The following is a 24,419-nucleotide window of genomic DNA, read 5'->3' on the forward strand; positions in this document are numbered from 1 at the left end:
CCGGCCCGTGCGTCGGGGGGCGGCGGCCGGGTCCGGCAGCCCCGCGGGCGCCGCGGTGGCCCCCGCGGCGGGTCCCGCTGGGCCACCCACCCCGCAGTTCAGGGAGCCGCGGCACACGGAGACGGAGGAGGAGCTGGGGGCGGGGAGCGGTCGGTCGGCGGCTGCCACGCCCGGCGCGCAGCCTGCTGCAGAGGCGGAGGAGGCCGACGAGCTGGCCGCGCTGGTCAGCGCGGCGGCGGTGTGCAACGTGATGCTGGCCAACGACGGGTTCGTGGGCCAGGCCCCCAGCCTGGGGTGATGGTTTCGACTTGAGCAGTGCGTCCCACATCGGCCCCCTGCAGGACGAGATGACAGACATGTCACAGAGCTGCCCAGTTCCCCAGACTGGTGCTCGGGCCCCTTCCCTGGGGCCAGCCCTGCCTCCACGTATACGTCAGCCAGTCGGCGTATGCCGCTCCGGTTGCACCCGAATGAGTTGCTGCTCTCTCCTGCCGATCCTGGATGTATTTGGAATAGACACCGTGCTACAGCAGCAGGGACTGCCGAGGGTACTTACGGTGTGTGCAGCCGTGTGCCAGCATGCCTCAAGCCGCAAGCCTCCCCTCCATGATGGGCAAGCGGTCCGTGGTGCTGAAGCAGCCGGGCAGGCTGTGGCAGGAGGCCAGCAGGGCCTGGAAGGCTGGAGCCGACTGGGAGAGGGCCGAGGGGGACCCCGACCAGGAAGAGGTGGCACCTGGCACGCGTCAGGGCGACGCACAGCCGCTGCGGGTCGCCCACGAAGTGGGAGGGCCGGGTGACGCACGTGCTCAGGATGATGACGTCCCGCTCCCCTCCCTGCATGTGGTGGGGTGGGGGATGGCTTGCATGACGAGCATGGTGTGTGACATGCTGGCTTGATCATGAGAATCGTGTCAGCCGGCGCCCAGCGTCCGAGGACAGCCAGCGTCGGACCAGCCCTCACCTGGAAAGCATCCACCGTCGCCACCTGCACCCCCGCCTGCTCTGCAAGGGGTCCCTGGGGCGCCTCGCTGACGGTGCAGGGGCCGTGTGCAACGCCCTGCCCCGCCTCGGGAGTCACATTCATTGGAGGCTGGGGGTTCAGCAGGCCCTGCAGCAGCGCCACCTGCAGAAAGGTAGGCTTTTCAGATGTGAGCGAGCGAATTGGTGCGACGCCGTGCAGCGAAAGGATGCTGCCCACTTCTCAGAACCTGCCAGGGTGTTGGCTGTTCGTAAGGCCGTTCAGCTGTGCCAGACCTTGCACAACCTCGGAGCGAACAAGCAATGCACAACCTCAGCCACCCATCGACCAGCCGGCATGCTGGCGATCCACCCCCTCCCAATGTCCCCCACCTGCGCCCTGAAGAAGCAGATGATGCCGATGGCAGAGGGCGGCACCCCATGTCCCAGCAGCTGCTGCACCATGCTGCATATGACGTCGGCCTCGCGGCGGTTGGTCACGCTGCGGGCCCCCCGCTCGCCCCCGCTCTCGCCGCCCCGCGGGTCGATCCACAGGCGAGGGGGGAGGCCGGGAAGGACGGGGCCGCGCTGGGAAGCGCTGCACCCATCCAGCAGCTGCCCACCGTAGAAGCAGCGGTTGGGAATCTGCAGGGAGGATGTGGAGAGGTTTCATCGGGGAGGTGTACGGTGCACTGGGGTGAGCCCTACATCCCTTGACAGCATGCAACAGCCTGCTAATGCAGCTGCCTCAGAATAAACATATGCCTGCTTGAAATCCGTCGGGGTGAGGGGGGGGGAGGGGGGGAGCCACCCTTCTCATGCCATTCCCATAGTCGGCATTGGCAGAGAACACTAGTAAAAGCTCACCTGGGAGATGACTGGGTGGCAGCGGTATTGGCGGCGCAGGAGGTGGACTGGGTGCCCAGCCGCCGCCAGCCTCACAAACATGGGCCGCGCCAGGCCATGGCGAGCTGTGGGCCTTGCACCGGCCTGCAAGGCGGGGCCGGCCTCGCCGCCGGCCGGTGCGACTGCCGTGGGCGTCGCGACAATGGGGGGAAGCTGCAATGGGTCGCCTACCGCGATCAGGTACCTGTGCAGGTGCGATGAAGAGCCATGCATCAGGCACTTGGAAAGGAGAGCTCGTGCTGCAAAACAGGGTCGGGGTATGCATGTCTGAGAGTTGGTGAAGCTGTGCCTCAATCACACGTGGTGGGAGTGCTGCATCCAGATGAGCTCCACTAAAACCTCTGCCCCACCTCGACTGGGCGCGGATGATGGGTGACAGGGACAGCGGCTCCACCAGCTGGCTGCACTCGTCCAGGATGGTCTGCGCGTAGGATGGCACATGCGCCTGGTCACCCAAACATCAATGTGGGTTCCTGAACTCACCCAGGGAATTAATCATCCCCCTGCCATTCCCCTCGCACCACGGCAAAGACCTGTCCATCCAGGACAGGCAGCATGGAGGAGTAACAGGTGACCCCCACGATGGGGACGGTGGACAGCATGTGACGCCGGGTGCGCTCAGCGCCTTGGAAGATGAGCAAGGAGGAAGAAAGAAGAGGTAAGGAATGTGTTGGTCCTGGAGAGGTAGCTTGGATGCGTAGCGACACAGGAATGCGAATTCTCTTAGCCCACATGCAGCAGCCAATGTCTGGTTTGCATCGACGAGCTTGCCTGATCTCTCCTCAGCCACTGCCACCCACCTACAGCATGCATCCCCCTCCCCCCTCCACGCGCCTGCTTCGAGGGCAAGCAGCTCCGCGCGCAGCAGGCAGGCTTCGGCTTGGGAGGTCGTGGCCTTGATCATCTCCTTCAGTTCGCTGATTCCAGTGGCCTTGGTCTTGCTGCAAGCAGGGGCAGGTGGGGTGGAACTTGGGATGAGCTGACCGGCTGTGAGCACAGAGTATGGACTCTCACACGCTCCACCACATCCAGCCAGGCCTGCCAGCATACCACCCTGCGCTGAGCCCTGCAACGGACCCCTTGCCACCAACCTTGCGTGGAGAGAGTATGGCAGCAGGCGCCTGTCTATCCTTTTCAGGGGACCGAGCCGGAGGAAGTCGGTGCACCCCGCCTCCAAGAGGCCTGTGCGCGGATTCCAGGAGACATGGAGGGGGCGCTCGGCGGCGCCTCTCGCCCTGCCTGCAGCCGAGTTCCTCCAGCCTCTCGCACAGGCACCCGGGAGGCCCCACCATCGAAGCTGCACCCTGCACCAGCTGCGACCCTGGCGGGAGTCACCACCCCCCGGGCTCACCCATCAGCACCCGGTCCACCGCAACGTTGGTGCCACTGGACACCAGAATGCGTGCCCCCTCCAGGGGGCTCCCGGCCACGGTTCGGGCGCGCAGAAGAAAGCGCAGCAGGGTGACCAGCAGGGTGGACTTGCCCGACCCAAAGGGTCCATGCACCAGACAGATGGGGGCAGGCGCCTGGGAGCAGGGGGTTCTGGGGTTGGCGAGGTGCTGGGAACCACATCGGTCGCCGTGGGCATGGAGCTAGGCAGGCGGGAGGGGACCTCAGGGCCAGCCACCGAGGCACCGGCGGCGCCCATCCCTTTGCTCAGGACAGCCTCCCACCCCTGTGCACCCACTGACATCGTCGTGGAGCTGCCAGGAGGCTACCACACGCAGCACCTTGAGCTGCTCGGCATTCAGTCCGGCCTGGCCCTGGGCCCCATCTGCGTCTGGATCGGAGGGCCCCACGATGCAATGGGGTGGGCTCATGAGAGGGGCGAGCAGGGGCAGGGAGTGGGCTGGGGGAGAGCACAGCATGCTCAGCATGCCCAGCTCCGAGCTGCACTCGGGGCCCTTCAGGGCTGTGACGGTCTGCTGGCGACCCAGGCGGGGGGCCGCATCCGTCAGGAACTCGATCGCCAGCCTGAGTGGTGAGGGGGGCTGGGGGCCTTGGGCGGCAGACGCCTTGGATGCATGCGGAGGGCGTGACTGGGTGGTACTGGCACCATGGACGACCCTTCCACCCTGCCCTGGCACGGCCAGTGACCCATGCTGCCACCCACCTGCCCTCCTGGTTGGGACCATGCCACAGGCTCCGGGCCAGAGCGACCCAGGGCGCATGCAGGCGGTCCATGGGCCTGCCAGCCCTCTCGGCCCTGCTGCCCAGCCAGGCGTCGTTGCTCAGGATCCAGATGTCGTCCCGCCGGTACTCGGAGGAAGGGCCACGCTGCTTGGGCAGCACCAGGCAGATGGAAGCCCCGGCCATCCTCTCCGAGGGTAGGTCAGAGCCCCCGTCGGCGCAGGCCCGCTGCAGCTTGCCCCTGCGATGCATCTCTTGCGAAGACGCCTGTGCGGTAGAGGACTTTGGAGCGTTCAGAGGCTTCTTCCAGTCAGGACAGGGAAGCTGTGTATGGACGGCCAGGTTGTGGGACACAGCCCTCGAGGCTGCCTCACTCTCATTGTGTGACTGGCATGCCCCCCTTGGCACTCAGAAGCTGCTCCAGGGCAACCCCCCAAGCAGCAGCCCACCTTGGGTGCCCAGCTGATGAGGTCGCAGGGCGAGTAATACCGCAGCCCATGCATGCGCAAGCTCGACGGTGGGGCAGCGCTGTCCTGCGGAGCTGCGGCGATGGCCGCATGGAAGTTGCGCAGCACCTCCACTACCCTGAGGCAGAGAAGGGATGGGGATGTTGAGAGGATTGCCGAGACGCTGCGCTCCAAGCTGGACACCCCAGGGCACTGCATGCTGGTTCACACTCAGAATACTCCGATCAATTCTCAACACAGACCATCTCGACGCACCTGAGGGAAACCTCCTCCCTGACGGCCAAGGCCATGCTTTCCATGTAGGCTGCGGCACTGGGCCAAACATCCGGCAAGGTCACCGTTCGTTGAGCAGCAGCGACTGCTGCGGTAGTTGGGACTGGGCAGGCGAGCAGTGGCCCGCCAGGACCGTCACTTGGTCTCAGCTGAGGGGCAGGGGTACTGACGACGGCAGGCGGCAAAAAGCGCTTCCTCACACCGCTTTGCGCTTGCGCGGTAGAGGGGAGGAGGATCTTTGCCTGTAGGCTCGGCGCACCCGGCTGTGCCTCTCGCCGAGGCAGCGAGCCTGCAGGGTGGAGGTTCTCTTCACTGCCGAGAGGGTGGCCTGCAAGGGGGACACGGGTCCTGGCTATGTATCATTAACAGTCGATTGTGGGCCTGTCTGGGCCATGCATGACGAGGTACCAACGCAGCCACGGCCCCCTAATCCGTACCTTGATGAGCAAGGCATGGCGCTGCAGACTCCTGGACATGCCCTTGTGCGCCAGGGCTGTCCCCAGGCTCGGGGAGGTACAAGACCGGGTTCGGACGCACACGGACGCGCGCCTTTGCCTGGAGCCTGGGTTTTGAGATGCTGCCGTTGCTGGCGGTAGATGGACCAGTCCCATCCGTTCGAGGTGGGTCTGGCAGCCCAGGACTGGTGTCCATGACCACGAGAATGCTGGGGTTGACCAGCAGCACCTCCTCCCCCTCTAGCAGGGAGGCTCGAGTGGGACCATCCGGGCGACATGATCCCAGCACGGACGACCTGTCCTCATTCAGGAGCGCGACGGTGGTCTCCGAGATGTTCAGGAAGCCGTCCAGCCACTTGCGATTGTGCCGGAGCTTCTTGTGTCCGTCGCAAGTGTACGTGGCGCGTGCCGTGAATGAGCGCATGCTCCCGTTTTAGAGCACATCGCACCGCTGATGCATGGATGAATGGAAAGCAGTCGTCATCGACAAATCATGCCGGCAATGCATGGGCTGTATGTCCAATGATTGCCGGTGCGTCGATATCTGCGGGATGCTTTTCAGAAATGGGTAGCTTTCAAATGCGATTCGGACAATTCTTTGCCAGGAGTCTTCGGCAGCTCTCTGCATAGGTAGACTTCAGCGCCGGCTTGAAGAATACCGATGCCCAGGTTGCTGGACGAGGCTTGAGGACATTAATCTCCCTGAATGTCGAGTACCTGAGTTCCAGATTGATGGTGGGGGGTTTCCATGCTGAGGGTGCTGCGTGTCGTCATATCTTGGCGCCATGCTCGAGTTCCGAATTCACTGCTGACAGGTGTCCTGCCATCCCAGAAGGGGCAGTGCCGATTGCAAATGTGGGAATAACTCATTCTCGTGAGTTTCTGGTCTCCCGACCATCTGACCGGAGGCCGCCCACCCCGGTGACCCGCTTGGTCGCCGGGTGCCTCGTCTTCCGGGATCGACGAAGGATGAGTTCAGGTGACACCGGATGGGAAGCTCCCGCGGTGACGTTGACACTTCCGTGTAAGTATTTGTGTTCGTTGGCTACGAAGGATATGTGCAAAGGACAGGCTTTCATCCTCAACTCATTCTCCCGCCTCCCAGGCAGCAACAGCCCCGACCTCGGCAGTTTCGCAATCGGCGGCATCGTTCTCCTCATCGTCTTCGCCATCATTGGTACATTGCTGTGGTATTCCTGCAGGTAGGTCGGTGTTGCCGTGCGATGGCGTACGTGGGTCGTGTGGTGACCGTTTCGGTATGTGCCGGGGGTTACGAAGTAGGAGGCCATTCCCCCGAGTCCCTCCAGGAAGCAGCGCGCATTCAATCTGGCGGAACTCGAGCGTCGAAGAGCGATGGTGGCACACATGATGAGCAAAGGCATCCAGAGCCGTGTACCAATGCTCGTTGTTAACCCTGGTATGCTGTGGGTGGAAATGACTCTGGGAGTTTCATCATGGTTGATTGATGATACCGTTTCAGTTCAATGTACTTATTTTTAATCTCCAAGCCTTCGCTCTTATGCTTAAAATCATTCCTGCCGGGACTCCAACCCAGCAGATGGAACAGCGGTGGTGGCCTACACCGCTGGGCATGTGCCTAAGGACAGGCGGAGTCCGAGTGCTCCCAGTTCCCCCGAGATCCATGCAGACGCCTACCAAGACCCCGCAGCACCAGCAGCAGCAGCAGCTGAGCTGGACCCAGAGATGGGGCGGAGCGTGACGATTTCTCTATCGCTCGCCTCACCATCCGCAGTGCTCTGATGGGGCTCATCATGTCCTCACCTTCACAACGTATCTAGAAGTTCTAGTCTCAGTAGCAGCAGTAGCTTGCAATCAGTGTCGTGCACTGTTTGGTATTCTGTATTGTCATGTCGCTCGCTCTCTTATCCGCTGTCTGCTCGGCTTGTCTCTGCCCAGGAACACCATTCTGCAATGCTGCGCATGCCGCAAACACCTTTGGAACCCCATCGTTCCACCCACCCCCCTCTGACATCTCACTAAATCATGTACACACACCAGTCAATGGAGGTGGGGCGTCAGGTTGAGCACGGGCCTGTCCAGTGTGAGGCAGGGAAGAGAGACAAAGTGCACGCATGGAGGGAGCCCAGGCGAAATCTTGCAGGGCCACGCATGAGGTTTCACACAGAGTTTACGTTTGGAATCGCTAGGAAAGGATGCATGCACAGAATAGGAAACGCTGCGCGCGGGACTTGCTCCCCTACCCTGCCGTGCTCAGCTGGTTGCTGGTGCCGTCGTTGGAGGTCTGAGTGCTGACCCCGCCGGGGCCTGCCGTGCTGGATGCCGAGGCCGAGTTGGTGCCCTGGGCCACCGCATTGGCGTTGTTGCCCTGTGGCCCCGTGGACCCAGACTGGGACTGGAAGCCGCCGGGGGTGGGGGTGGCAAAGTTGTAGGATCCGGCCTCGGCCTCGGGCTCGGGCGCCGGCGCCCAGGAGGCGCCACTTGGCGATTTGGGGCTGGGGGAGGGCGACACAGGACTGGGGCTGGGCGATGCCGGGCTGGGAGAGGGACTCTGCGTTGGTGCCGGGCTGCTCACCGCCGTGGCAGCCGCAGAGGCGCTGGTCTGGGAGGGGCTGGCCTGGGGGGTGGGGACAGGGGTGGGCACGGGGGAGCTGGCGGTGGAGGAGGAGGTGCTGCCGCTGGAACCCACGCAGTTGAAGGTGCCACGGGCAGTCAGGCCAGATGTCCACTGGGGCTCAGAAGGCACCTGGGTTTGAAGACGGGGGAGAAGGGGAAAGAAAAGAGTGGTTACGTTAGGCACTGCTGTTGCACCAAATAAACCGGAGAGGACACTTAGGGCATGGTTGGCCATGCCCAACCACTAAATGGAACACGCTTCAAGCGCCAGGAGGATGCACAACCATCATGCCAGGAGCAAAGGAGAGCATTATCCTTCTAAGGGACCACATGTCTCCACACAAGGTACTCACACACTGCCCACTCAAGGAAAGAATTCCTAGGCATACACACACCTGGATGCTCAGGCCCGAACTCTGCACGCAAGTGCTGCGCAGTGGGAAATCGGACTGCACGGAGCAGGCCCCCTGGCTGTATTGCACAGACGAGATGCCCGAAGCCCTGCAAGGGTATGCATTGTGGTGGCATGAGGATCAGGAACCGTTTGCCAAGCCCCATGTGTCTACAACGCCACCTAATGGGCACAACTGTCCCCGCCCTTCCTTTTCAACCCACCTCCCAGTGATCTTGACGCTTGAGCTCGTAGGGGCAAGGTACACGTTGCTGATCCCCGACAGGCCCACGTTGACGGATGAGCCCACACCGCCAATGTAGGTGTTGGTGATGCCGGTTGCCTGCAGGTTGACGGCATCGAACGACCCTGACAGGCTGACCACGCCAGTCCTGTCGACGGTGCGAGTGTGAGGGGATCTAATGATGAGAAACCGCATGAACTCAGGACGTGCAGCGCAAAAGCTATACACAACAACGGAAATACACATATCACAGCATTTAACCAGCATACAACGGGCAGGATACAACATGCCAGCCATCCACTGGTGAAAAGCCTACCCGCTGTTCTCGACATTCACGCTGTTGTAGGAGGCTCCGGAGACGAAGATCTCGCCGGCTCCGAAGCCGGAGACGACGGACAGCGCACCGCCGTTAAATCCTGTGGTCATGAGTTTCTGGAAACCATGAGGGGTTTCAAGTGACCAAGGGTGCGCGTCATGCCTGTCCATGCAGGCTGGTCACTCGGTGGCCTCCCCCATGCCCGGTATGAAACGTCGTGGCAATACCTGGTGCAACGTAGGCAGCGGCCTGGAGTCCGTTCTGGTACACCCCCACCAGCTTGTCTCTCGGGAGCGTAATGACGACTTGGATGGGCTGGGAGCTCGTGAAGCCGTTGGATCCCACCGCCAGCACGTTCCCGGTGACTCCGGTTGTGATGGCAGATGCCACGCTCTGATCGCCCTCCACGGACAGGGCGTAGGTGGTGCCGGGCCTGACCTGGACGTTATAGGGCACGCACAGTTGTACCGCGCCGAAAGCGGGCAATCCCTGCCAGGCCGCGGACGCGGGGGATAGACATGCTTGCGCGATTGCCCATGCAAGAAGCAGCGAGATACGGAGACGGTACGTCATGATTGCAGAGGCACGTCAGGGCTGGGTTGCTCTAAAATATGTAATGGTGGTTCACACGCCGTGGGTTCGCCTTTAATGGTGCGTTTTTTCTGGGAGACGATGAATGTTCAACGCGGCAACGGCATGGAAAAAGACATGACATGTCCGATCACGTGGGCACCAGATGGCGGGTAACAGGCTTCCAGCATCTGACGCCGGACCATCCTAGAATTTTACCTGATGGGGCATCAGCGCGCCACATGCACCCCCGCTCACAACTTTACGCTACATTATAGCGTTATTAGAAGTGGGTTGGAGTGCCCACAGCTTATTGAGCGTATTGAACTAGACCGCGACAAGAAGCACCCGCGACCATGAGTGTCTCGCGCAGACTTGGGTTCTTGCTGGCGCTGCTTGCTGTGGCGAAGGGCCAGACGAACTGGACACCTGTGACTGTCGGAAGTGCTGCTAGTGGAGGGGTGAGGTGGATCGTGCGGGGCGAGACTTCCCGGGCGGCGGGATCAGCCCGGGTAATCGAGGAAGCCACTGCGGCTCACCCCCCTAGCTCCCTCCCACGTCTCTCCAGGACAGCCCAGCCGGCTCCGGGGCTTGCGGGTACGGGACCCTGTCCGCTTCAAGCTGGCCGTATGACGCCATTGCCGTGGTCAACCCGGACAGCCCCTTCCTGGCCGGGTCCGCTCCCCAAGGGTGCGGCACCTGCCTGGAGATCCAGTGTACAGACGAGGTTGGTTTTGCAGGGTGCTGGGGGGCAACTGGGCAGTGTGGCCCAGGGCGTTTGCAAGGCTTAATCTGCTTGCAGGGGAAGGGTCGTCGGACAGCCTGTGTCCATGACGCTCAAGGACCTCCAGAGTCCTGCTGCGCCGCATCAGCTTGCCAAGCACGAGTGTGCACGTCCATGCTGCGCCTCTGCGAGGAACATCCTTTCCCTGCTCAGAGGATCTCCTCGCGCCCTCTTCCCTGCAGCAGGTGTGTGGCAGTGCCGCCGGCGCCTTCGTTGCGCTCGTGACCGACAACTGCGACGGCTGCGACCTCAGCCAGATCTATGTGTCCCCCACCGCGTATGCCAAGAGCTTCAGTCCCAGCATCGGCCTGGCAACAGGCCGTGCCACTGCGGTGCGTCCTGGGCGGCAGCGATCTGGCGCTTTGGGGGGAAGGGCTGGAAGGCTTTCAGTGTAGACCCTGTGCAGAGAGGGTGCAAGGAGCACCACATGACAGAGGAGTGCCTGATCAAGGCCCGCACAGCCTGCCCAGGGGCCCCACGGCCCAAAATGTACCAGCATCCCCTGCTGCTCCCTATCACTTGACTTGCTCAGGCCATCCCCCACCGCCCCGCAGGTGCCCTGCGCCCCTCCCGGCGACATTGTTGTGAGGATCGACACCTTTAGGCCCACGCTGGGCGGTTACCTCCGGCTTGTGCTCCTGTCAGTGGCCGGTCAGGGCCCCATCGACTCCGTCGAGCTGCGGACCAGCGGATCCCAGGTACTGCCAGAGGACTGTAAGGGGGCAAGCGTCACACTCAGATCAGGCCCTGGAAGGGGCGCCCGGTGGTTGCGTTGGACGGCAGCTCCGCAAGCCCCACCGATATCACGGACTCTGGCATAGGACTCTCACCCCCCTATATTCACTCAATCCTGCACCACAGGGAGACTGGGCTCCCCTGGCGAGGTCGTTCGGCGCGGCGTGGGACGCCTCATCCCTGCCTTCCCTGCCCTTGGACATTAGGATCACCCGCGGCGGCGACACGCTGATCGTCCAGTGAGTCCCTGGACTGGCAAGTCCGCGAGCGATGCCAACCCTGTGCTGCAGCCCTGTGTAGCACATTTCGAGCGCCGCACCTTTCCCTCTACGCAGGAGCGCCATCACCGAAGAGGGTCAGCTGGGCGACATTCAGACCGGCGTGCAGTTTGGGGGCGCTTCCTCCGGACTTGTCAACGGGTGAGAGGACTCTGCGTCAAAGGGCACGCGAGTCTAGAAGGGAGGGGGCCGCGCGGTGTCTGCCTGAAGGTGCCATCCTTGGGATTATGCACATGATTCTTGTGAACACTCTCGACCACCCATCCCTGGCTCACAGGACGACTCCTGAGCCCGAGGCCTCGTGAGTGGTGCACTGTGTCGTCCCTGCCTGCATGCAAGCATGCATGGGATGGAGTGGGTGCCTGTATTTGCGTCTCAAGTGGCAATGGAGCAGCTGTTCTACGCCTCCGTCGGCTGGCCAGCAAGCTTCGTGGCTGGGGCTGGCCCCTCATCAAACTCCTCCCCCTTTTCTTTTCATTCCTCCACACGTCACCCTCATCACACCTACCCTCCACAGCGTAAACAGCGTGCTGGACACCCCCGCCGTGGAGCCCTCGCCTGAGGAGGCGCTGGCCCTGCCCGGTCTGGAGCCCGGCCCTGAGTCTGCGGCCGCCGGCGTCATCAGCCTGCTTCCCGGCGGCCAGGCCCCTGCTGCAGAGACTGTTGCGCTGCCCCCCGCCCTGGAGCTCCAGGCCCCCCTCCCGGAGCCGGCCACCACCGGCCTGGCCCCCGCCCCCGAGGAGGAGACCGGGGCGGCGGCGCGCTCGCCGCCGTCCCCCGCCCGCCTCTCCCCGGCGCCCGTGCGCGCGCGTGCCCCCGCCGCGGAGCCCGGCGCGCCGTCCAGCGAGGAGCCCACGCTGACCCCCGCCCCCGTGCGCTACATCCCCGCCGACGTGCCGACGCTGCCGCGGAAACCCGCCGCGGCGGGCCCCCTCTCCGCCGCCGCCATCGCCGCCGCCGACCCCGCCTACTCCGCCGATAACTGCTCCTCGGTCCTGGCCACCCTCAAGACCATCCCCGAGGTGTCCACCTGGGTCCAGGTCCTCACGGTGCGTTGGTGGTTGGTGAAGAGGAATGGAAAGGGGGGTTGGGGGGCTGAGATGGGTGGGTGGGCAGCGTGATGGAGCGCCACGCGACGCACCCCTGCACGGAAGGCCGGCCCAACAGGCGCGCCCACGCCACTCCTTGGCCCCTACCCACCCCCACCCTAAAAACCCCTCTCACGCAGAACGTGGGCCTGGCGGTGCTGCTGGACGCGCCCGACGCGCAGGCGACGCTCCTGGTGCCCACCAACTCGGCGCTGGACGCGGCCATCGCGGGCGGCAGCGTGCGCGACGCCGACACGCTGGCCGCGCTGCTCAACTCGGCGCCGGACCTGGCCAACCCGCTGGCCGCCTACCACGTGGTGAAGGGGCTGTGGCCCTCCTGGACCCTGGCCCCCGGCACGCGCCTGCCCACCTCCGCCACGCTGGACAAGGTCAACCTGCTCCAGCTCAACGTGACCGCCGGGCCCGTGATCCGCGGCGTGGGCTCCTCCGCCAACGTGCTGCAGGCCGACCTGCTGGCCTGCGGGCCCTCCGTCATCCACATCATTGACCAGGTGCTGCTGCCCTTCAACTTCGACCAGGCCTCCCTGGACGCCATCACCGCCACCCAGGTCCCGGTGCCGCCGGCAGCCCCCTCCCCGGCCGTGACCCCGGCGGGGCGCAGGCTGATGCGTGTGTGAGGGTGCCGAGGTGGGGGAAAGAACGCCGCCCCGGACCCTGCATGCGCTCTGTCTCATGACCGGTGCGCACGCGGCAGCGATCGCCTGCATGTCCCTGCTGCAGCGTGGACGCAGGCTGTGCATCGTCTGACGCCCCGGACCTTGGGTAAGAACTACAGCCAGGAAAAGGGTGCTGCACGGCAGCGGGTGTGGCAGCCGGGGGCGATGCACATGCGTTGCGACACGTCCGGCGCAAGGAAAGGGAGGATGCCGATGACAGGGATGGGGTCAGCACAGCCCAGACCATGTTCATGGTCATGGCCCAGCTCATGTGTGCGCAGCCTTCAGCCCCCTCGCCTCAGTCGTCCTTCTTCTCCAGGGGCTGCTTGCCGGCGGCGCCGCCCTCCCCCTCCCCGGCCTCCGCCTCGGCCTCGAGGGCATCCGTCTGCCGCCGACGCTGCTCCCCCTCCTCCAGCTCCTTCCGCTCATCCTCGAACTGCACCTCCAGCTGCTTGGCAAGGTCCCGGGAGGGCTCCACCACTCCCAGGTCCCCGCTCTCAGTGGAGACGATCTTGGGCAGGGGGATGGCTGTCAGGCCGGCTCCGCCCTTCGTGGCAGCATCCTTGCCGGGTCTGAGAGAGGGGCAGTACAATGTCCAGAGTGAGGAGTCCTACCAGGCTCTCGGATTCTCGCACACGCTTGGAGGGGTTATAGTAAAGTCGCCGGCGACTGCATCGCCCTCCGTTCCATGCACGGCTGCCCCTCCTCCACCCGACCCCCAGGCAACAGTCCAGATGATCACCGTGACTGACGGGCTGCGCCCGACGTGCCGGCGCCACCGCGCCCCGTGGAAGGGTAGGGGGCTGTGCCGTGAAGTTCGTCCTCCAGAGCCACACGGCGCTGCGTCTCCCGGTAGAAGGCGGCCAGGCCGGCCCAGGCGGCAAAGGCAAACGCCGCGATCCTTTGAGTGGGTGGGCGGAGACGGGCTTGTGAAGGGTGTGCTAACTCAGGGAATGTACCTTGTATGCTCGGGCTGTACTGGGGCGGAAGCTACACTTGTTGTGGCTGGTGCACATCTCAGCCCATGGCCACACACAAGGCATTGCCAGCAGCGAGAATCACAGCAAGGAAACTCGTCAGGCTGACCAGACCCCAATCCTTCGGCCGTCCAGCACTCGGCCGGCAGCCCCGCACACCAGAGGTTGCGCTCCGTGCGCCATTTCTTGGACAGCAGGGCGATCTCCTGGTTGGGGGATCCGTAGATGCCCAGTTGCTGCTGGTCACGCAGGGCACGCAGCTGCCTGAAGGCACCTGTGGACCGATGTTAAAGCACACGCGATTGAATATTGGAGATCATTCTCACATCACGCAATCGACAGCTCTCCTGGAATCAAGAGAATAGTACCCCTGCTGGAATTCCAGCCCACGTCTATACCTACCAAAGAAGGCGATCCCGGTGAGGAAGAAGGCCACATGCAGGAGCCTAAATATTCCTATCAAGGGGAGATCAAACACCCGGGTACAGAAGAGGAGAATCCCACGCCTGATACTCCTAGAGGGTAATAGGGAATCGACGGTCAGTGCATGAGTCCAGGCTGCAAAACCTCGTGCAGGAAACCCGGGCAAGCGAAGGCACCCCGTCAATTTGACACAGGGCTCCTGTAGAGGAGCAAGGTTGCCCACTGGTACCCTGACCTACACCGCCAGCTCACTTTGGTCCAGGTAGGGCTAGGAGCGCGAAGAGAATCAGCGGCAGGGGCAGCAGGTAGTGTGCCACCATCCACCATGCCGAAACCATGATGGCGAGGAGGGGTGTGCGTGAGGCTGGAGAATATGTGTGATCTGGACGGTGGTATTCTCAAAAGCGTATGCGGGATCGCAATCAGTCCCAATGGATGTCTTTACTCAGGCCGGATACGTGTTTTTGAGGAGGGAGTTTCCGGCCCACTTCCGATCCTGCTTTCTCCGATGGTGTGCCACCCCCCCGTTCCCACATTTCGAACCCGGCCAAGCTGCAATTTCGAGCGAGATACGGAGGCTCTCCTCGTATTCTATCGAATGGGCACTGCATAATTGATCTTGAATACCTATCGCCTACTCTTCCTGAGTATCTCTGGAGCAGAGGGAAGCTGTAGAGCTACGGCTCCTCTTCCCTTTTGGGGCTGGTTAGTCCGGGAGTATGGCGCCGAACGCCTCGCAGGTGCGATTAGTCAACCTTCTGCAGCTGTAGCAGCGTATTTTGGCTCGTCATTACCCATCTAGTACATTTCCTTTACCCCTGCAGGAGCGCCAGGCTGCCCAAACCCTGCGAGGAGCGTACAGGAACCTCATCAGCAAGGCCCGAAGTAGGTAGGGCGCTGCATGTTCTGTGGGACATCCTGGAGGGTGCCGTGCTTCCTGCACGGCATTGACTCAATCATTCCAACCCATGCTATATTCCCGCGCAGATGAGAAGCACAACCTGGTCAGCACGGACCAGAACAAGCTTGCGGAGCTGGTCAAGGAGGCCAATGCCCTCCACCACACGGGTGAACGCGCCGAATGGGGTGGTGCTGGAGATGAGGTGTGCACCCTGGGTGCCCTGCGTGCTGCCTGCGCGCGGCGACCCACGTCCAACCGACCGTCACCGCACTGCGCAGTGGAGAAGCCCAGGGAGAGCGCCGTGGACTCGGAGCTCTTCGCCATCGTCACCGAAAGCGGCGTGGAGTTTGTGCGGAAGCTCACGTCGGGCGCGAGGGTGAGGGGAACGGCGCGCTGGGGCATGGTGTGCGGGTTTGGGGGTGCGTCCCGACTTCACACTGCGTGTGTCGCTGTGTCTGACCAGCTGCAGTCTGCCCGGCTCAGGTCACCCAGGCACCTCGCCCCTCCTGCCCACCCACAGCAAGCTCGCACCCCAGACGACCTGCTGCGCCGCCTCAGGTCGCGCTACGTGACCCGCCTGGACCAGCAGGCGGCGGCAGAGATGCAGCCCTCTGCCTTCAAGTGGTGAGCTGTGCGGCTGAGGTGGCGCCGTGCCGTGCGCTTCCTCCGCATCACACTGACAATGGACTTGCTGTCCAGGACCCACCCACCTAGCCAGCCTTCCCTCCCCCTGAGCAGGTTCATGTTTGGTCAGGACGTGGCGGGGATGTTTGCGCCCTGCCCCACAATCAAGCACATGCTGGGGCCCCTGGAGGCACAGCCCAGGGTGAAACGGACCTTGGCGCATCGCCGCGTGCAGATAGGTATGCTTTGCGAGGCCGAGGGTGAAGGCATGAGGGGTGCCCGGGGGGAAAGGGGACCAACAAGTGATCGCGTGGCGGCATTCAGCCTGGTGCGCTCTAGCCCGGCGGCCGCGCCGCTCCCAGCCACGCTGTGGATCGCCCAGCGCCACCCCCTTGAACCTCCCTGCAGGCGAGGTTGTGCGGCCCGAGGAGATTGATGACGGGGCCGACAGTGAGGCTCGAGAGACAGACCAGCAGATGACCGACATGTGGACCCTGCTCAAGTCATCAAGTGGCAGGTGAGGGTGTTGGGATTGGATGGGGGTTGTGAGGAAGAGATGTGAGGGGTCGAATGGTCCCATGCATTAAGGTCGGGCAGCAGGGATTCCTTGCCATACTATATCAAGGTCAAGCCAACCCTGTGCCAAATTACCTCATCACAGGGTACCCCTGATCGAGCTGGTGCTCAACCACGACTCCTTTGCCGAGACAGTGGAAAACTTGTTCACGCTTTCCTTCCTGGTAAGCAGGTGCAGTTGGAGGTGGGGGCTTGCCTGGGCATGAGAGGCCATACTCCGGATGGCAGGCCCCTGTGCAGAACTCCACACATTATCGAAGGCATGCATAGAAGAGTCAGTTTGGCAATCCCTGCTATCCTTGCAGGTGCGCGACCGCAGGGTGTCCCTCGAAAAGGACGAGCGGCAGGGCATCATGGTCATCCCCTGCCTGGGGAGGGGCAGCAGGTGCGGTGAGGAGAGGGCGGACAGTAGCAATCGCACGATTTCTCACCCGGACGCTTGTGCAGTCTGTGACCTTCGCAGCACCGACACCCTCGAATGCTGGCTCCCCCAACAACAGGCCCGGCGATGCCTCGGAGAGGGTGCAGTTCGTCATGGACTACTCCATGGCGCAGTGGGAGCAATGGAAGCAGGTGCGGTCCTCCTTTCTCTGGATGGAAATGGGGCAAGGGTTATTGCCAGGTTACACACAGCTGCGCGCCTGTCCCTGCCACTGCGCGTGGTCTCATTCGCTGCGATATGCTCTCTGCAGCATCCAAGACAATGGGCTGACAAATGGGTGGGCTGACGCGTACCACCCGTCCCCACAATTCACTCCCAATGGTCTCACCCTGGCAGGTTGTGCCAGCCTCCGCGTGCCTGTCCCGGACGAGAGCCTACCAGCGGCCGTGCTCCGGCGCGGAGCGGCCGCAGGGGGGGACCGGCCTGGCCAGCGCACCCCCAGAGGATACCCCCCGGGGTCAAAGGGGTGCGCTCCCCGTGGCCGCCGACGCCAGGCTCCGCCCCAGCCCCCTCACTCCAGTCGGCGAGCGGGCGGGTGGAGGGGAGGGTTTGGAGACACACTCAGGGTCGACGAGCAGTGCCAGGTTCACGCGACCCGCGAGATCTCAGTCCAGATCTGCGGCGAAGAGTGGGCTGGGGGCGCCAACCCCTGGCAGGTCGGTGCGCAGTCGGCTGCAGGCATAGCCTGCGCTGGGTACAGGCCCCGTCGAGTTTCCAGACTGCAGCCTGGATGCCTGAGGATGAAGACCCAGAGCGATCCCAACATCAACCTGATAATCATGCCCCCACGTGACGCCAGAGTATGAGCTGGGCTGTATAACAACCTTGTATGCAAGCAGTGCGACAGGAGGGTGTGACTGGGAGACTAGTGAAAAGGAGATAAATCACTAATTTTGATGCGGATTCGGGGGAGGTCAGGCATCATGCCACCTTGGCAAAGGACTTGGTGCTGGCCTTGGCTGGGGCGGGGAGGGCCGGGAACAGCATGTAGCAGTTGAGAGCTGAGGCGATGATCCCCAGCATGCCCACCGTGCGTGGCTTCCAGGGTCGCAGCTCCAGCAGGCCCACCGCCAGCAAGGCCTGCAAAGAGAATATTGGGGGGCGTAGGGAAATGACCATCCTGTGCTCGGACCTGAAATCGTGCGAAGGATGACTGTATGTGCCAGAGCAGTCGCACGTCCCATCACAAGAGGCGCCTGAAAACAGGCGTGTGCCCTCACCTGGACCAGGGAGTGCACGAGGAGGAGCAGGTGGCGTGTGATCTCGGCACCGTTCTTCTCCAGGCGCGCCTGGTAGACCTCCTCCACCTCGCCTACGCGCCGCGCGGTCAGACCTGCAGGAGCAGGAGCAGAGCATTAAGGATCTTCAGTGCATCCCGTCAGTCAAATATTCAACACTAACACCTTGGACAATACGGCCCTGCCAGTCCCTGGCAGCCATCTCGGGGATGCCATCCCAAGCATCAGGCCTACCCTGCAGCTCATGGAGCTCGGTGATGACGCCGATGACGGACCCGCCTGCCCAGCCGTACAGGGAGGCCTTCTGTGCCCGCAGGATGAGGGTCTTGTTCTGCAGGATGCCCGCCTGGGAGGCCCACACAATGTTGTCACCTCCAAAGTAGATGGCCATCAGCACCGACTTGAGCTGAGGGGCAGGGAGAGGAGAGGGAGGGATGACGTGGAATCTGGACGCTTGAGTGATCTGCGGGCAAGGCACCCTGCACACCATGCAGGGAAACCCTCGCGGCCAGGTTAGAGGGGGCGCTTGACCTAGTCACCTTGGCCAGAAGCTCCAGCACCAAGGGGCGGTTGGAGTTCAGTGTGGGGTTCTGGATGATGGGGTTCAGGCTCTCCAGGGGCTGCAGTGGGGGAAAATGGTGTGAGACTGCTTAGATGAGGGAATCAGGGCGCATTCAGCCAAGTAGTCCAACTGGGGCGGAGAGTGTAGGCTTCCGCAGGGCAGCCGACCTCACCCGCATGATGCGGAAGACTTTGCGCGCAGCAGCCACGGACGCTTGGACCTTCTTGACATCGCCTGGCTGGCCAGCGGAGATGAACATGGCCACATACTGCACGGTGGCCAGCAGCTTGTCCCTGCCATCCGACTTGTCCAGGAACTGCTGCACTCCCTGCTCGAACAGGGGTCAAGGTGGGATGTGGTACGAGCAAATAACACAACATTAAATTACCATGCGGGTCGCAGTGCACCACGTGCCTTGAGTTGCGCTTTGTAGCTCATCGGAGGAGGGTTCCTACGAAACACAGTTACGACACCCAGGTCTGGTGCACAGGCGAGGTGTGAGAGTGCCTGTGCCGAGTGAGTTCCGATTCCTGTGGCTTTGGGATCCGAGGAAGAAGTATGCTCAGGCACGGTGCACCGCTCAAGCATATTGCCTCAACCTGCTGACTCGACCACACCCGGTCGTCACGGGACCCCGCCCGCACGCAGAGCAGATGAGCGCGCTCAGCGAGATCGACCTGCACCGGCGGAGACCCAGTAACCAGAAGCCGTTCGAGTGCTGCGATGTACAGTGATTCGAGTGCTGGAAGCACCGAAATATATATAGCAAGCACTCAGTCTCGGCGCGGCTGAGGCAAAGCCCCCAAAGCGATGGGTCGACCACTGCCCCAGGGCACCCCTCCAGCTCCCGGCGCCCCAGGCCCCCAGCATGCTTCCTCCAGCGACGAGGAGGGGGAGTCTGACGAGGGGTGGCAGGTGTACTCCGGCTCAGAGACGGAGGATGAGACCGACAACGAAGGGGCTGAGGGGGCGACCGAGCGGCAGCAGCTGTCTGACGCCATCAACCGTGGGGACGCCGCCGCCCTCCTGGCCCTGCTGGAGGACGAGGCGGTGGCCGCCTGCCTGAACGACCCGGTGCGCCGCTCTGTGCATGCAGAAGAATGGCGCCTCGGTGCCTCGACGCCGCCATCGACCTCCCAAAGCCCCCCCCCCCCCCCCCCCCTCCTAATTTCTACACAGAACCGGGAAGGGGACACCCCCCTCCACCTGGCCTCCCTGTACGGACAGGCAGAGTGCGTGCGGGTGCTGCTGGAGGCCGGGGCCGACGCCGGAGTGCGGGACCCGGATGCCTCCACCCCGCTGCATGACGCCGCTGCGGGCGGGTACACCGAGGTCGTCCGCCTGCTGCTGGCCTCGGACCCCTGCCTGGCCGCGAGCCGGGACGACGACGGCGACACGCCGCTGCACAACGCGGCGCGCGGCTCCCACGCCGCCTGCGCCGAGCTGCTGCTGGGGGCGGGGGCCGACCCCCGCGCCACCAACCATGTGGGTTTCGGGGGGCTGGGTGGCCGGGGTGGGTGGGGGGGCATGCATCACCCCATCCCAATGTGCAAACCCGACTTGATGCCCCTCCATCGACACAACCCACCCCTCTCGCAGGCGCTGGAGACCCCCGTGCAGATGACGGAGGAGGGCACCCTGTGTCGCGAGGTCCTCGTGGCCGCAGAGGAGGGCCTGCAGGCCGGCGGTGCCCCGACCACCGCGTGATCGAGAGGGTATCGACCCGCGGCGCCGTCCCAGGCCCCAGGCGACCCTCCTGCTGCAGACGCCGGGCCTTCAGCATCCGGCTGGTTATGTTTACAGGGGCTCTTACCGCTCGGCGGGGGCAGCCTCCCCGCCCCGCCGCCCGCAGCGCACGTGACTGTGACGAGATGAATGAAGGGCCCGGGCCAGGGGCCACCGAGTACAGCAGAAAGTTTCAAAGCAGCAGTGATGGTCCTGGGTAGCAAGGGTCGCGTGCGTGCAGGGTGTGGCTTGGGCCTCGCTCGGCTTCGCCGGCGGCGTGGTCCCCCCCCCGTGCCCCGCCCCCTGCTCAGTGGGGCCGACGGCCGGTGGTGTCGCCGTACAGGAGGAGGGCCAGGCACACCGCGACGGCCAGCCCCAGGAAGTGCGCAGTCTGGTAGGCGATGGCCATGTAGGCCGCGGCCGTGCCCTTGAGCTCGGGGAGGACGAGGCGCGGGGCCAGGAGGTTGACGCTGGTGTTGGACCAGCCGCCCAGCAGCCAAAGGACGCACACGAGGAGCAGCGCGCCGACGTCGCTGCGCCAGGCAGGGGGGGCCTTGAGGTATGCGAAGAAGATGGGAACCACTGTGGTGATATGTTGCGTGTGTTTGGGGGGGAGGGGGCGGGGGGGGGCGGTCAGAAAAGGGTTTCGTCGACTTTGACCGTGTACCAAAACTTATGAGCACGGCTACTTGGAAGGCCATGCACCGAGCAGGCAAGAACCCTGCACGGTGGGCAGCCTGGGATTCACCACCACACCCTGGCACCAGGGTATCCCTACACGCACGCACGCACATGCACAGCCCCCCACAGCCATGCCACCGGCGCCGCACGCACAGGCGAGCTTGAAGAGCGCAACCCCTAGCAGGGCGCGAGGTGAGGAGGGCGTGGCGAAGCGGGAGCGCGGGGCCAGGCGCCCCGCGATGTCGGCAAAGACGCGGGCAAAGAAGAGGATCTTCAGGGGGGGGGAGAGGGGGCTTGCTTGCACGCATCCAGGAATACTGAATGCCTGGCCCGTGGGCAGGAATCAAAGTGCACGAGGGTGCCCAGTCTGAGCATGCGGCAGCCCCTCTCCCATTTCTGAGCTCCTCCCGCGCACAAACCCCGTTCCCCCATCCCCCCCTCCTCACTCAACCCTGCGCCACCTCACCCTGGGGAAGGACTCCCCCAGCAGGCCCGAGGAGGGCACATAGGTGAAGAAGGGGAAGACGGTGAGCGAGATGGTGCTGGAGACAAAGTGCGCGGTCAGCGGCAGGCGGATGGCGTGCAGGACCTCGCGGCCGGCGCCGACCTGCTGTGCGGGAGACCCGGGGCCCCACGCCGCCGCCGCCGGCGCCGGCGGCGTGGGCGGCGCGGCGGGGTTCCATGCCCCCGGGCCCGCGCCGCCGTGCGCCGCGCAGTCTGCCTTCCACGCGTCGTACGGCGCGGCCCTCTCCAGGGCGCCGTGGAAGGAGCCGTCGTCCGCCACCACCTCCCCGTCCGTGGACATGTACGTGCGGTACGGCTCCAGGCTGGAGTAGGAGACCAGCGGGTGCATCAGCGCACTCCCCGACCCGCTGCGGGGCCCGCACTCCAGCGGGCCCCCAGGGCTCAGCAGGGGCATGCGGGGTCCCTCCGGCGCGGCACCTGCACTCGTGAACCCCGCCGCCGGCTCCCCGCCCGCGCCGGCATCCAGCGCCGCCCAGTGCCGCGCGACGAGCGAGGCGGCAGCCGCCGCGCCGGCGGCCACGATCAGGGCCACCGCGCCGTAGAGCAGGACCATGTCGGCGTGGGAGGCGTGGGGCCCGATGCCAGCGCAGAGCTCCAGGGCCAGCACCAGGGGACCGGCGGCGGTGCAGCCCATGCCCAGCGCGATGACATTCTTGTTGGCAAAGCGGGACACCAGCTGGTAGGAGGCGGAGAAGGCCAGGCCGGAGAAGAGGCCCAGGGCCACCACGGTGATGATGAGGACGCTGTTGGGGCGAGTGGTGGAAAGAGAGGAGAAACAAGGTTTGGAGGGAGGGGGGGGAGTGATGGGGTGTGGGGGGTGCACCATAGAATGCATGTGTGTGGACCGTGGAACAGGCTCTGTAGGAAGAGAACATGGAGTGGGCAGATGGGACCAATGCATGGCAGTGGTAGACCACCACCCACACTCAGGCCGCCAACCTCGCCCACCTGAGGTCTGTGGGCTGGAAGGGGAACCAGGCGGCGAGCAGGCCATAGCCCACCAGGCCCAGCAGCAGCCGCAGCAATATGTTCCGTGCCACGCCTGGCGTGTTGCAGGGGTGGGGAGTGTGGAACTACGAAAGGGGAAAAGAGGCGCACGGGGAGACCGCCGGCCCCCTCACCCACGGCACACGAGGCCCGGGCCGGCAGCGGCCCGCGTGGGCGACGCTGGGGGCACCAAGCACAGAGATGCAACGACCTACCCAGTTTTCGGTCCAGGTGCCGATCAAGCAAGGAGGAGAGGAGGAGGAGGGGGACTGCACAGGGGTGGGGTGGGCGGGTGGCAGTGTGGCACTTGGGGGGGCGGTAGGACACCTACATGTGGAGATGAACGACAGCATCGAATTCACCTGTGGGCAGGTAGTATGCAATGTTGAGCTGCAGCAAGATTTGAGGTCCATACAAGTCCTTGAAGTAGTCCAGCTGGGAGGAGACGGCCAACCAGGCGGACGTGTAAGCGGTGCTCACAAGGAAGAATCGCGCAACAGTCCATCTGCCCCCCTTGATCTTGTTGGGCATGTTCAACATTGGAATGGCCATGACTTCAGGGGTGGGGGCTGAGGACGTCTCGCCCCAGGTCCCAGGCCTCCAGAGTCAAAGCTTGCGACCTGGAGCGGCCGGTGGCAGCAGCCCCGACCGGCAGGGCAGGGCAATGAGATATTATAGCATTGGTAAAAACATGCTTGCAGATGAATTGTCCGGTAAGAGGGTGGCAAATGCTAGTCATGGCGCCGTAAAGCACTGATTGGTCATGGCGCCTGAAAAAACTGAGCTTACGGGATTCGAAGGAACAAGGAATCTTCCCCTGCGCAATTACCTGCCATCTTGCTTAACGGTGAGCATCCATCCAGTGACAGGACAATTCTTTATACATGGAGTGGTAGGTATGCATTACCTGCCTTCTTGCAATCTGTATGCCCAGGGCTAGATGCACTGCTTCATGTGTGGGCTTGTTGGCAGGCGCCCACCCCCACCTTACACAGGTTTCATGATAGGACGATCCGGAATACTAAGATTTGGTTAGTGCAGGGAGAATTGTGACCTTCGCTGTCACAGAAATTCACTCCAAGCCAATTCTGTATTCTCCAGTACTTTCATTTGGATGAGTGGCGGCTGCTGGAAGGCATCCTCCACGATTTTTTGTGCATGTCACCCCTTCAGCCACAGTACGCATTTGTGAAATTGTGAGAGCTAATCCCATCCCCGTGACACCAGTCTCTCATATACCTTTGGTCAACCCCACTCCACTTGCAGCTGTGGCAGCTGTCTGACCAATTAAGTGCTGGAGTACGTCAAACGGGTTCTCCAGGCGATGTGTTACAAGTCATTCAACCAGTCCTCCAAGGACTTTTCTGGAGCACTGATCTTGACAGCTACAGAACCCTGGACATCTGCTCCTGATCCCCCACCATGAGCTGCCACCTCCTTGTTGCTGGGAAAGGCCTGAGCCGGTGCAAGTTGGTGCACCGTGCGAGCGCCTGCAGTTTCGTCCGCTTTCATGCCAGCAGAGGTTGGGTGCCGCAACTCCCATGGGGCCCTAGCCTCTGCGTGAGCAAATGTGGAAGGGGCGCGCACATCGGTGTTAGGGGCGTGTGCTTCTGCATCGTGGTAGGGCTTTGGCACGTCCGACCCACTGCAAGGCTGAGCCTCGCCGCTCATCGGATGAGCAGTGTTTCTCTGTGGAGAGCATTCTGCAGGGGTGCCTCTGTCTTGTAAGGGTACTTCTGCTGCTGGGTCATCGGGCTGGGAAGGGCCGGCTAGGGATATACCATCAAGCTGAAGAGAAGCGTCTGCAGGCAGGCCGAAGAGCACCTCCGCCAGATGCTTTACATCCAACACCATATCCTGCCATGGGTATATGCACTGACTCTTTTGTGCAT

At 63.4% G+C, this 24,419-nt stretch overlaps 10 protein-coding genes across 10 annotated transcripts in view; 5 read left to right on the forward strand and 5 right to left on the reverse strand.

The window, feature by feature from the left end:
* Positions 1-298, forward strand: part of F751_1268 (hypothetical protein) — a gene marked incomplete at both ends in the record, with an annotated part of 2,701 nt that extends 2,403 nt beyond the window's left edge. The window contains one exon of the mRNA XM_011401760.1: positions 122-298. Within this exon, the coding sequence (XP_011400062.1) occupies positions 122-298 (177 nt within the window). The remainder of the gene's footprint in view (positions 1-121) is intronic.
* A 286-nt stretch (positions 299-584) lies between these two features.
* On the reverse strand, positions 585-5,612 carry F751_1269 (Uncharacterized protein C4orf21; the record flags this gene model as incomplete). The annotated part of the gene is made up of 13 exons (XM_011401761.1): positions 585-689; positions 718-834; positions 962-1,123; positions 1,351-1,602; positions 1,825-2,047; positions 2,214-2,284; positions 2,385-2,488; positions 3,215-3,389; positions 3,582-3,837; positions 3,977-4,260; positions 4,443-4,578; positions 4,716-4,818; positions 5,375-5,612. 13 exons carry the CDS (start codon positions 5,610-5,612, stop codon positions 585-587), a joined length of 2,226 nt encoding a protein of 741 aa, XP_011400063.1.
* Positions 5,613-7,406: 1,794 nt separating this feature from the next.
* F751_1270 (DNA-directed RNA polymerase II subunit RPB1) lies at positions 7,407-9,307 on the reverse strand (the record flags this gene model as incomplete). Its single annotated transcript, XM_011401762.1, has 5 exons — positions 7,407-7,913; positions 8,179-8,284; positions 8,399-8,566; positions 8,735-8,834; positions 8,962-9,307. 5 exons carry the CDS (start codon positions 9,305-9,307, stop codon positions 7,407-7,409), a joined length of 1,227 nt encoding a protein of 408 aa, XP_011400064.1.
* A 353-nt stretch (positions 9,308-9,660) lies between these two features.
* On the forward strand, positions 9,661-12,827 carry F751_1271 (Expansin-B1; the record flags this gene model as incomplete). The annotated part of the gene is made up of 8 exons (XM_011401763.1): positions 9,661-9,765; positions 9,873-10,031; positions 10,274-10,420; positions 10,643-10,786; positions 10,950-11,062; positions 11,159-11,242; positions 11,619-11,763; positions 12,330-12,827. 8 exons carry the CDS (start codon positions 9,661-9,663, stop codon positions 12,825-12,827), a joined length of 1,395 nt encoding a protein of 464 aa, XP_011400065.1.
* A 337-nt stretch (positions 12,828-13,164) lies between these two features.
* On the reverse strand, positions 13,165-14,604 carry F751_1272 (hypothetical protein; the record flags this gene model as incomplete). The annotated part of the gene is made up of 5 exons (XM_011401764.1): positions 13,165-13,438; positions 13,615-13,767; positions 14,003-14,117; positions 14,246-14,349; positions 14,519-14,604. The coding sequence occupies 5 exons, from the start codon at positions 14,602-14,604 to the stop codon at positions 13,165-13,167; spliced, it is 732 nt and encodes a 243-aa protein (XP_011400066.1).
* A 381-nt stretch (positions 14,605-14,985) lies between these two features.
* Positions 14,986-17,700, forward strand: F751_1273 (Non-structural maintenance of chromosomes element 4-like protein A; the record flags this gene model as incomplete). The annotated part of the gene is made up of 12 exons (XM_011401765.1): positions 14,986-15,006; positions 15,091-15,151; positions 15,254-15,334; positions 15,446-15,543; positions 15,688-15,791; positions 15,906-16,030; positions 16,200-16,308; positions 16,453-16,531; positions 16,673-16,752; positions 16,868-16,940; positions 17,146-17,275; positions 17,609-17,700. The coding sequence occupies 12 exons, from the start codon at positions 14,986-14,988 to the stop codon at positions 17,698-17,700; spliced, it is 1,053 nt and encodes a 350-aa protein (XP_011400067.1).
* A 30-nt stretch (positions 17,701-17,730) lies between these two features.
* Positions 17,731-19,000, reverse strand: F751_1274 (Peroxisomal membrane protein 11-1; the record flags this gene model as incomplete). The annotated part of the gene is made up of 6 exons (XM_011401766.1): positions 17,731-17,889; positions 18,030-18,142; positions 18,282-18,453; positions 18,587-18,667; positions 18,782-18,937; positions 18,998-19,000. The coding sequence occupies 6 exons, from the start codon at positions 18,998-19,000 to the stop codon at positions 17,731-17,733; spliced, it is 684 nt and encodes a 227-aa protein (XP_011400068.1).
* A 419-nt stretch (positions 19,001-19,419) lies between these two features.
* Positions 19,420-20,316, forward strand: F751_1275 (Ankyrin repeat, PH and SEC7 domain containing protein secG; the record flags this gene model as incomplete). The annotated part of the gene is made up of 3 exons (XM_011401767.1): positions 19,420-19,683; positions 19,789-20,094; positions 20,209-20,316. 3 exons carry the CDS (start codon positions 19,420-19,422, stop codon positions 20,314-20,316), a joined length of 678 nt encoding a protein of 225 aa, XP_011400069.1.
* An 86-nt stretch (positions 20,317-20,402) lies between these two features.
* On the forward strand, positions 20,403-20,555 carry F751_1276 (hypothetical protein; the record flags this gene model as incomplete). Its single annotated transcript, XM_011401768.1, has 1 exon — positions 20,403-20,555. The coding sequence occupies one exon, from the start codon at positions 20,403-20,405 to the stop codon at positions 20,553-20,555; it is 153 nt and encodes a 50-aa protein (XP_011400070.1).
* An 86-nt stretch (positions 20,556-20,641) lies between these two features.
* Positions 20,642-23,079, reverse strand: F751_1277 (hypothetical protein; the record flags this gene model as incomplete). The annotated part of the gene is made up of 7 exons (XM_011401769.1): positions 20,642-20,916; positions 21,169-21,286; positions 21,482-21,622; positions 22,028-22,283; positions 22,489-22,582; positions 22,743-22,796; positions 22,890-23,079. The coding sequence occupies 7 exons, from the start codon at positions 23,077-23,079 to the stop codon at positions 20,642-20,644; spliced, it is 1,128 nt and encodes a 375-aa protein (XP_011400071.1).
* Positions 23,080-24,419: the final 1,340 nt, after the last annotated feature.

This window comes from Auxenochlorella protothecoides (assembly GCF_000733215.1).
Source record: "Auxenochlorella protothecoides strain 0710 unplaced genomic scaffold scaffold126, whole genome shotgun sequence".
NCBI lineage: Eukaryota > Viridiplantae > Chlorophyta > Trebouxiophyceae > Chlorellales > Chlorellaceae > Auxenochlorella > Auxenochlorella protothecoides.